This window comes from Chaetodon auriga, chromosome 22 (assembly GCF_051107435.1).
Source record: "Chaetodon auriga isolate fChaAug3 chromosome 22, fChaAug3.hap1, whole genome shotgun sequence".
In the NCBI taxonomy this organism is placed as follows: domain Eukaryota; kingdom Metazoa; phylum Chordata; class Actinopteri; order Chaetodontiformes; family Chaetodontidae; genus Chaetodon; species Chaetodon auriga.
The window spans coordinates 18,659,527-18,670,227 of NC_135095.1; the positions used below are offsets into that span (position 1 = coordinate 18,659,527).

General features: G+C 42.4%; 2 protein-coding genes across 4 annotated transcripts; one reads left to right on the plus strand and one right to left on the minus strand.

Moving 5' to 3' along the window:
- Positions 1–655: 655 nt before the first annotated feature.
- LOC143315056 (uncharacterized) lies at positions 656–4,210 on the plus strand. 3 transcript variants are annotated; one of them, XM_076722491.1, is made up of 4 exons: positions 656–908; positions 1,868–1,961; positions 2,219–2,504; positions 2,869–4,210. In XM_076722491.1, the coding sequence occupies exons 3-4, from the start codon at positions 2,231–2,233 to the stop codon at positions 3,942–3,944; spliced, it is 1,350 nt and encodes a 449-aa protein (XP_076578606.1). In that variant the 5' UTR covers positions 656–908; positions 1,868–1,961; positions 2,219–2,230; the 3' UTR covers positions 3,945–4,210. The 3 variants fall into 3 exon arrangements, with proteins under 3 accessions (XP_076578606.1, XP_076578609.1, XP_076578607.1); XM_076722494.1 differs by having other exon boundaries at positions 2,222–2,504; XM_076722492.1 differs by lacking the exon at positions 656–908 and adding an exon at positions 1,575–1,704.
- Positions 4,211–4,712: 502 nt separating this feature from the next.
- Positions 4,713–9,337, minus strand: LOC143315260 (F-box only protein 15-like). Its single transcript, XM_076722860.1, has 10 exons — positions 9,174–9,337; positions 8,957–9,034; positions 8,245–8,349; positions 7,614–7,850; positions 7,223–7,411; positions 7,021–7,144; positions 6,498–6,580; positions 6,085–6,230; positions 5,509–5,633; positions 4,713–4,985 (listed from the first exon to the last, which is right to left on the minus strand). Exons 1-10 carry the CDS (start codon positions 9,335–9,337, stop codon positions 4,713–4,715), a joined length of 1,524 nt encoding a protein of 507 aa, XP_076578975.1.
- Between the last annotated feature and the right edge of the window lie 1,364 nt (positions 9,338–10,701).

Genomic DNA, 10,701 nt, shown 5'->3' on the forward strand with positions numbered 1-10,701 from the left:
ACAGAATGTAATTTCTGCCACCAGAAGATGTAAATAGATGAGCTTTGTGAAGTGTCATGGGATCATAGACGTTGACAATCTGTAGGACAGATGAGGTAACGTATTTAAGGTTTATTCATATTACCTTCCTCATTCTCTAAAGCATGATCTGGTGTTTCCTCTGTCATCACTGACAGGCGACCAAATGAAATGTAATATTACCTGAGTTTTACTATATTATTGGAAATATTTGGGATAATGTAAACACACAACTCAACAGAATATATGACATGGGCGCAGTCAACAGCAGAAATGCTGCATATTGTGTGTTTAAGTCTGATCTGACAGACAAAACTGGGTTGTTTAAACACAAATCGACTTGACTTGACTGGCCCACACAAGAATGCAAACAGAGAAATACAAGTACAGACACAAAAATACAAGCACCATGCACAACACTGTGTTCTACATCAACACATACTTCAGGGTACGGAGGTGGGGGGTGGGGGGTGTAAGGGGATACTGGGGCTGGAGGAGGTGTCGAGTGTTTGCATGTACGTGGCAAATGGGCCAAGCAGAGGTGGAGAGGAGGCGGGGAAAGCCTTGATTTTGGGAGTCTCTGCAACTGAGGGGGAGACAGAGAGTAGGACCAGACGACCTGGGGGGTTACATCCAGTGCAACGGCACACCTTCGTCCAAGCTTTCCCGTCCTTCATCAGCTGCTGGGATTGATAACAGCTTTTTTGCGTCTTTGTGGGATTTCCCCTGGATGCTGGTCAACATCTGTTCCTTGTTCTTGTTGAACTGGTTCTTTGTGTAGAGCTCAAATTTCACAATGAGCGGATGTGGTCGGTTGTTGGGGTTCTTCAGTCCCGGATGGAGTACGCTGCAGAGTGTGATATTCACCTCAATCCTGTCTGGGAATGCTGGTAAAGATGAAAATCCAGACCACTCTTTCATGGCTTTGAGTTCTGTGATAACAGTGTTGTAGTGATTTGTTTTCCATCTGAGTCTGTTTGGTCCTGACTGAATTCCAGCCGTTGGCGTCGTGTCTGGAATTCCCTGTGAAGTCACTCCAATGAGGTTTCAATAGAAATGATCATTTCGCTTTGCTCTGAGCAGAATGGTGGCTTCTGAGATGTGGGTGGTGTTGTCCCTGGGCCGGACAGTCATTTAGGGTTTGTCTTTGTTCATGATGAAAAGCCTGTTGAAGCCCTCGTCCATCTGTTGCTCCAGATCACTTGGTGATAGTCCGTCATTACAGTAAAACGACGCTTTGAGAGCAATGAGTTGTGTCTGGACAGATAAACAATGAGCCGAAACTCACTAAACACCTCCATAAAGCCAACGGGAGCGGCAGACTCAACTGATAATTCTCTATTTTTAGTCTCTGATTGGCGCACTGTAGACAAGAGGTCCAAAGGTAACCTCGGAAAATCCTCACTGGATTCGTCTGACAGTATGAACATGAGGAATGACTAGAACAAGAAAAACCTGCTGCAACGAAAAATTGTGATTAATTCTTTAAGCCCTGGCACTTATGCCAGCTCATCAGTGTGATGACATCATTGTGGGCAAGCCAGTTTACATAGCAATCAAGTCGTGAAACTGCAAGCTTGCCTTGGCCAAAATTTATACTGAAGTCTTTCTGTTTCAACCTGCTCTGCATACGTCTGCGCTGCTGGCCCACTACCCTGTTGTCTTTGGTACCGGAACTGTGACAAGGTATATTTAAATTATCCAGGATATTATTATCTGCTGATGTGCTCAATCCAAACCATCCATGCTGTATCCAGCATTATATTCTTTTATTTCATTTCTTTAACTAGCGTGTAGCACACAAGCAACCTGGTCTGATGTCATACTGTTTTTTTTTTTGTTTGTTTAGGTTGGGAAGGTGAAGATTTGAGGAGTAACAGCAGGAAGACGCTAACGGCGAAGAGGCAGGAAAGTCTGTGACCTCACCTGTACATGCGTTACAGGTAAGACTTCAGTCAGGACACGCCTGATGAACTATTGTGTCATCATTCAAAGACGTGATTGGAAGTGTTTCTAGTGTGTCGTGTTTTTTCTTCTCTCATTTCATCACAACTACATTAATGGGTGAAATCTGGCATGTCAGAACTGGCCTCAATCCTTTCAAAGCTGTCAGAGCAGAGAGGGTTTTTCCTTTTTATTCAGTCTGGATACAAAATAACTCATTCATGTCTCTCCAATTGAAAATGTTCATTGTTGTTAGCAGGCAGCCATAATGGTGAAACTCGCAGAGGAGCTCTGGAACACTCTGCAGGAATTAAGAGAAGACGAGTTTAAGAATTTCAAGTGGTTCTTGAAGCAGGATGACATCCTGGAAGGTTCTTCAGGCATCGCAGCAGCTCAGCTGGAGAAGGCAGAAAGGCGGGACACAGTGGATCTGATGGTCCAGAAATATCAGGGTCCTGGAGCTCTGCAGGTAGCCTTGAAGGTTTTGGAAAAGATCAGCCGGAATGATCTGGTGCAGCGTTTGGAAAGCTCAGGACCAAAAGGTAAGTTACGTGAAGGTAAAAACAGAAATACCTGAAAGAGGCACCTGACAAACACCGCAGTTGACAGGTTATAAGCATAATCATTTTGAACCTGGACCTTCAGTATTTCGATTAGGTAGCTCATGAAAAATATGGTGGGCCAAATTTAGTGGGAAACAGCTGTTTTTTCGATGTTACATACATATTTAACCAACACTTAGGTAAATACAGGTATTTCATTGGACTTGGTGTCAGCATATACCCGATATTTAATAACTTACTCACCTAATTAGAATAGCAATTAACGCAAGAATCGACTCAGTAAACATCACAGAGAGATGCTCTGTAAGACTGACCACATGTTCTTGTGTTCTCATTGTTGTAGACCTGAAGAACCACGACACCGTTCCTCTCAAAGGCAATTATGAAAGACAGAAGGCCGAGCTGGGGGCTAAAATCAAGCTGATGATCCAGGAGAGACAGATGAAGATCAGGGAAGTCAAACGCTCATCAACGCTCAGCAGCAGATCTGCAGACAGACACATCGCCAACAGTCAGCGGGTCTTCACAGTTTTGCTGCAGTCTGTCGAGAGAATTCTCGCCAATCTCATCGAAGATATTAACGAAAAGCGGAAGACAACACAGAAAAAGGCAGATGAATTCATCCAAGAGCTGGAGCAGGAAATCTGTGAACTGGAAAAGAGAAGCAACGAGCTCACACACACTGACGACTACCTCAACTTCCTCGAGAGCTTCTCCTCCCTGAATGCTATGCTAACCACCAAGAACTGGACAGAAGTCACCATTCCATCTTATGGTGGGAGTCTGGGGACCGCTGTGAATCATCTGGAGGAAAGCCTCAGCACAGAGAAGAAGACGCTGATCGCGAAGGCCAAGCTGATCAGGGTCCGGGAGTTTGCAAAGGATGTGACTCTGGATCCGGATACAGCAAATCCCTTCCTCATTTTGTCTGACGACGGGAAACAAGTTCACTGTGGTGACGTAAAACAAAACCTCCCGGACAACCCCGAAAGATTTAATACCGCTAGCAATGTCTTGGGAAAGCAGAGTTTTTCTTCAGGAAGATTTTACTACGAGGTTCAGGTTACAGGGAAGACGTCCTGGGATTTAGGTGTCGTCAAAGAGTCGATTGATAGAAAAGGACGGATCGATCCGAGCCCTGAGAACGGATACTGGACGATATGTTTAAGGACAGGAAATAAGTACAAAGCATCTGCTGGGAATCTGAGTGTAAAACATCAGCCGCAGAAGGTGGGCGTGTTTGTGGATTATGAGAAGGGTTCGGTCTCCTTTTATGATGCAGACTCAGCAGATCTTATCCACTGCTTACCTGACTGTTCCTTCACTGACAAACTTTACCCATTCTTCAGTCCCGGCTGTCATCGTGATGCTACAAACTCCACCCGTCTGATCATCTCTCCTGTCAGTTACAACGATTAGATTTCAAAGGCGACTCGCAGCAAGAACACGACAGCAAATTAAAGCCATCTGCAATTGTGATGTTAGCGATTAATCCAGTAAACATAAGAATTTCTTCAATGAATTCTGTTGCAAACTGCAGGAGATGAGACTGAAAATGGACTGAGGTTTAGTTGTAGTATCAAGATGGTGGCCACACACAGATGGGAATATTTATGAAGCATGACGGCCAAATCTTGGTGAAAAGAAGAACTTATCATCTTCTGAACATTGTAAATAAAAGACATGCTCCGACTTTTACAGAAACTTTAAATAGTTTATCACATGACATGTTTCTGACTGAAACTAAAAATGAACTCAGTGAAAACTGAAATTCAAATTAAACTCACTATTTAGTGTTTTTTGCTGTTTTTTTTAAGGTCTATTCTCATCACTGATATATTTCCATATTACATTTGTTCTTTTTACCTTTATTCTTCAAGTGTGACTGAAAAACAAACAGCAGTGACACCCTGCCTGTATCATGAACAAAATGCAAAACTCTTCTTCTAAAATAAAACTTGTTTTTAGCTTTTTCGACTGAAAACCTCAAACTAAGATGATGCTTCAACAGCTTGAGCTCCAAATATACTCTTTTTCATTCTGACAGAATGAGACCTGCTTTTGTGTGATAAATGCATTTATAAAATCTACAAACTATGAAATGTAAGAAACGATTTAACACTGGAAAAACTCAAAGTTGCTGCATCAGAATTGAAAGAAACCATAAGTCAAATCTTTTTTTCCAGTTCAGCTCCAGCACTCTCTGCTGAAATGCTTGTTGACTTTGAAAACAGGAACATAGACGGTGAGACTGATGAGGAGAAACTGCTTCTGCTCCTTCAACCAGACCAGGATCATCTGCACCTTCCCCTCCAGGTTGTGGTACTCCATCAGAAAGCACTCGCCACTGTAGTCGAAGGACAGAGCATTCTTCCTCTTTTGGGTGTAAGTAGGTGAGCTGAGACACCAGAAGGGTTTCTGGAACTCGTCCAGCAGAGTCAGCGTTAAGATGCAGCAGTTCTACGCAGCGCAAGAAAGAAACCATCAGAGCTGAAAAAGAAAAAAGGGACGTGGCCCTTTTTCCTCTGAAGCTGAGCCCAAACACATTTCTTCCTCCTCTGAGCTGTCAGTCAAAGCAGAAGTCTACGACCTCGCTGTGTGCACATCGCTGGCTGTATTATTGAAGTGCTCATATTATACGTCTGATTATTTCCATAGAGTTCAACTCGCTTTAACGTTTTCTAACAGTACACGTCGGTACACCCAGGTATATGTGAGCAGTTGGAATATTCAGTAACTGTCATAGTCACAGGAGAATTCAGAATAATTAACGAGAGATGAAGGATTTAATTTGAGCTATTATTTGAATATTTTCCCTTGTTTTAATTTGTGAAGGGAGTGTGTCACAGTTAAAACCGTGTTTTAAAGGAATAGTCCAACATTTTTAGAAGCACTCATTGTAAAGACTGGAAATCTGAGGTCTGGACCGGTCGTCTGGTGGTTAGGCCTTCGGAGGTAAGTGTGTGTTCTTGGACAGATGTACCTCCACTGAGCCCTCCAGCGTCTCGCTCTGCCAGGGCAGCGTGATGTTTCCTGACAGCAACCTGTGTTGGGACAAGTTGGTCCTGTTGATGACTCTCAGCTCCATCTGTCCACGCTGGAAGTGAACTGATCACAGAAACAGAAAACTTCAGGTATTTACACTGGACCCAGGACAGCAGTGTAATCGTGTGAGACAGTCAGATTACCAGGCACTCAGATTTCACTTATATAAGGTTATACAGAAGATTAGAAGTCATTAGTTTGACTGTTTATTCGATTAAGTAATAAGATCACATCAGATAAATTTACCTTCGTGTTAATCAGATTAGTGATCAGATTACCATTTAGTCTGATCAGACAAAGATTTCTTTTAAAAAATCAGTTTACCTGTTGATCAGATTAGATTAGTGACAGAACCACATGTAAGATTACATATGATGACACAACCTCACACACTGATCAGATGAAGTTGTCAAACTGCCTGTTAATTAGATAAAGTAATCAGTTTACCTGTTGATCAGATCAGATAAGTGTTCATATTACCTGTTAATCAGACTGCATTATGTAATCAGATTACCTCTGTGACAGGAGAGCTGGCGGAAGTGTCCCGACATGATCTTGGTGCTGGTGTTGTGCAGGACAAAGTGCAGAGTGTAGCCTTGCAGACCGAACCGAGGGTCCGAGTTATCCACAGGTGGAAGGTCCACGGGCTCAGAGTACGGGCTGCAGGAGGGGACAAACAGGATGAATCACTGACGAAAACATGTTTTATCTTCATGAGCAGATATCTGTTTAAGGAGATAATCCGACGTGTTAATGACGCTGCAGTGACGCCTTGTGAGCAGCAGAGGGAGCTCTGAACGTGCTGGATAAAGTCAGTGATGTGACTCAGCTCACACCTGAACACAGTGTCGCTTTGGTGCCGATCTGAAGACATAACAGACACCTGACAGTCTGACAAGCAGCAGAGTCTATGACAGGTGAACTTACCTGACGGGAGATCCCAGAAGACTCTTCTCCACCAGCTTGTGAAAGTGCAGGCTGACCATGATGAAGGCAACATTTTGCTGACCCTACACACACACACACACACACACACACACACACACACACACACACACACACACACAAACAAGAAAACAATAATGAAAGAGTGTGGAGTGCAAAGACAACTTGGATATTACAGATATTGTACTCATTTTTTGTGAGTGTATGTGTATATAAAGTATACATACAACTTCAAACAAACCAAGAAATAAAGCTCATGATGATCATTAATTAAGCTTCAATGGAAACATGTCTGAGTTAAGATATAATGTATATTTACATACCAGACACCTGAATCTGAATTAAATGAGCCAGCAATGTTCCATACTGCACATACTCTACGTCAGTCTAGGGAATTATGGTGAACAAAACAAAAAAAACGTGTCACCTAGGACCTCCTAGGAGGAGCTGGACCTCCTGATACCAGACGTCATAGCATCGTTTGGTTTCTCTGTCGAGCGCTTACCCTCCAGATGCCGACGATGAAGCCAGGCGCCAGATGCATGAGTTTGATCAGTCTGTCTTTGCCGATGAAGCGACCAGGATGACTCTTCACGTCCAGCTTTAAAATCAGAGAGCGCCAGCCAGGCCTGAGGGAGAGGAAGAGGAAGGAGTGGGGAAGGTGTGGTTGAGGAAGGGGTGAGGCGCTGTAAAGAAGTGCATCTTACTTGCTGACGTTGGGGTACTTCCGGACTCCGTACAGCTGGATGTTGCCGATTTGATGGTATTTGGGGAACCTGCCTGCACTCCAGCGGACGATCATGGAGGACTCGAAGTAGAAGACTCGGCTCTGCTCCAGCGTGTTCTCCTCTCCCCGGCAGTTACACACCGTCAGCTCCCAGCTCACATTCATGTTCCTGGGGAAAAAACACACAACACAAGCCTGAAATAACCAGATGTGACTGATGTGTAAGTTTTTCCAGGGTTTCAACTTTTTAAAACACAAACACCTTTGATTGACAGCCACGAAAAGCCAGTTTGAGACATGTTTCTTTACTGGAAACTACTTAAAACTACTTACTTAAATCACTCATTTAATTTACACGTTTAAATTCGTACCTGAGGACCCACTCTGTGTGTCTGGGCAGTCCAGTGTATGGGCTGATGTCTCTCAGCTCTCTTATCCACTTGCTCATGTGCTGTCCAGCCATAGTCCTGAGGTACAGCTTCTTCCAGAGGCCCGTCGACCGATCCTCCACCGCCACCTGGTTAACGCTCAGCGCCGCATCATCCGCCAACTTCGGCTTCCACGTCTGGCTCCCAAACTCCGACATGTAAATCTCATGCCATATGACACTGTGTCGAAAGAAGGTCACAAGGTGGCTGCAGAGAAGTACTAACTGTTTAATAAAATCCTACTGCCCATTTTCAAAACACAGGATTACTTGAATCATAGTATTCTGTACATCCAATATTCAACAATCTGGTCTGCTGATAAGAAAGTATTACTACATACACACTAGTGATACAGTTAGCGTTCCAAGCTAGCTTACTTGTGCATGTCATGAAAAAAATGCATTAATGGTATGAAAAGGTAACACCATGTGATCTGTGCTACCTACAGAAGTGCGAGCATTGCTGGCACACGTCCATCTATAAGATTCAGTGTCAGACGTGGTCAGACGTGGACAGGTTGTATTTGAATATCCTCGTACTAAATGGGGAACTGCGTCGTCTCCATCAGACTTACTCATCGTTGGCAAGCTTGTGGAAGAGTTTGCTGACGTGGCTGATGCAGAACAGCGAGGAGGCGTCCAGGAACGACAAAATCTTGATCAGGATCTCGGACGGCAGCCTGAAGTGAAAGTATCCCAACATTACAACAAAGACCTTACTCTTTTTTTTTATTAGTTTTCCTTATCCATCAGTCAGTTGATTACCTTATTGATTGATAGATCAAGCATTTAGTCTGGAAAATGTCGGAAAATGGTGAGAAATTCCCATCACAATTACCCACATCCTGAGCTGACATATTCAGTGTCTTATTTAAGAGGATTCCAGTTTATTATCATAGAAAACTGAGAAAACCAGCAAATATTCACATTTTAGCTTAAACTTGTAACTTCTTTCACAAAAATCCTTAAATTATTATTAAAGTAGTTTCTTTCCTTAGGTTTACCAGTCAGTTGGCAAACTATCAATAAACATTAAATCTACAGATTGCTATCAATTTATGGAAAAGAAAGGTATTGATTACCGTCACCTTGATTTTTTTTTGGTAATATTATCATTTTAAGAGGAAAAATCGGCCATTTAAGCAACCGTCCTGTTAGCTAAAGTGGCTAATTTGAAATAAATAACATAATCTGCAGTGTCATTTAAACTAAGCTTTTAAAGGAATAATACATGTGAAGCAGACAGAGGTGACTGTGAATGTAAAATAGCGTAGTTAGCTAACTCACCTCTCCAGAAAGGTTTGCTGGGATGGAGAATTTTTTATTTTGAGAAAATCTTTCCTTTGACTTCTTGGCTCTGGGCAGCTGAAAAAAGTAGCATGTGAAGGTAAAATTAAATGCTTCAAATAAATCTCAATAACGCTTTAGCACACATGTAGCATGAAGCTAACGCTAGGCTGAAACTTCCCTGAATTTAGCGACATGGTGCTATCCGCCGCTTCACCTGTGCTCATTCCCGCTGACCGCGCTCGGAGGTGCCCTTGTCTGTATTTTACCCGGCGAAACTCTACCACGACCCAGCTGTCGTTCTCTCAAAGCCGGCTGAGCGGGTTTCTTCTCCAGTCCCTCCAAGAAACTCCGAAAAAACTCCCCTCGCCCGGCAGCCATCACGAAGTTTTTTGAATAAAACCGCCAGTCACGGCGACGATATAACTTCCGGTCAGATTCATTTTTCATAATAAAACCTCATTGTTCAACAGCGCCGCTGGTTGGCGGTCAGGTTTTCTCTAAATGACATTCGGTTATTTTATTCTGAATTGTCCTTAATTTACCCATTAAATTAACATTAATTACTTGTTTTAGTATGGTTGTTAAATCGCTGTTTTTCTGGATTTGTTATCAGGTTCAGTCATGAACGCTCTGGTGATTAAGGAATTGTTTAAGTCTTTATTCATGATTTATAGATTAGTTAATTAATTGTTAAATAGAAAAGACTCCTTAAATGGTTCTGAAGTCCTGAGCAGGACCCCTGACTGATCAATGAAAAGATGTTTTCACCCATTAAAGAGAGGTTTTAGCCCCATAAAAGAGGCACTAACGGCTGTCATTTGGCCTGTTACCAGCTGTGCATGCAGTTTCATTTTCTGCTTTTCACCACTTTCTCTTGATGGTTTTGATGATTAGTAACGAAGACTATGCTGCCACTGGTGTTAATCTGTGTATTTATTTAGTGGTTGTTTTTTTTTTTTTTTTTTTGTTATAAAAAAACACTATATATTCATATATGTGTGTGTGTGTGTGTGTGTGTGTGTGTGTGTGTGTTTGTGTGTGTGTATATATATATATATATATACACATACACACACATACATATACATACATATATATTTAATTCTCTTTCTGTAACAATATACTGCAAAAAATGTAATGTTGTTGTTTTCATTGCTGCACTTTTTTTGTATTTATTATTTATCGGCTATACTCTCAGTGCAGGATCGCTCCTGCAGGACATTAAAGTACTCAAGCCATTCCAAGAAGTGGGTGTGCAGTTGCTGTTATCTGCACAAACAGATTATCTGGCAGCAGAGCCCGACTCACCGACCCTCAGTCTTCTGAGCTCAGTGTTGTTTGGAGTCTATTTCAGCAGCTTTTTGAAGATTACCGATGACTCTGAAGTACTGAAAACTGCACCTGAACTGGTTGCATTTTGTTTACACTGGAGATGTCACGGATATTACACAACACATTATTGGAGACATCAAAAAGTGTCTAATGTAAATTGTATTTTCTTAACAAAAGCCAGAGAAGATTAGAAGACTTCAGGTCAGGACATCCCAGTTCACTTCAGACCACTTACTGGGTCTCTCTGCCTGACTGGCTCATTTTAAGGATCCATCCACGACGAGATGAGTAACTGAAGTAAAATCCAGACCCTTCTCAAGTCTGGGACAAGGCCTGATGTTAAAAGACTGGAAGAAAGCTATCCAGTGAAGCTTCTTGTAGCTGTTTTACCTGAAAAACAGTTTGAAAGA

Coding starts and splice junctions, on each gene's coding strand:
- LOC143315056 (XM_076722491.1), top strand. CDS start 2,231: ATGGTGAAACTCGCAGAGGAGCTCTGGAACACTCTGCAGGAATTAAGA. Junction 2,505..2,868: donor GGAAAGCTCAGGACCAAAAG/GTAAGTTACGTG, acceptor TCATTGTTGTAG/ACCTGAAGAACCACGACACC.
- LOC143315260 (XM_076722860.1), bottom strand. CDS start 9,337: ATGGCTGCCGGGCGAGGGGAGTTTTTTCGGAGTTTCTTGGAGGGACTG. Junction 6,581..7,020: donor TCATCGTCGGCATCTGGAGG/GTAAGCGCTCGA, acceptor GTGTGTGTGTAG/GGTCAGCAAAATGTTGCCTT. Junction 4,986..5,508: donor CGCTGGAGGGCTCAGTGGAG/GTACATCTGTCC, acceptor TGCGCTGCGTAG/AACTGCTGCATCTTAACGCT.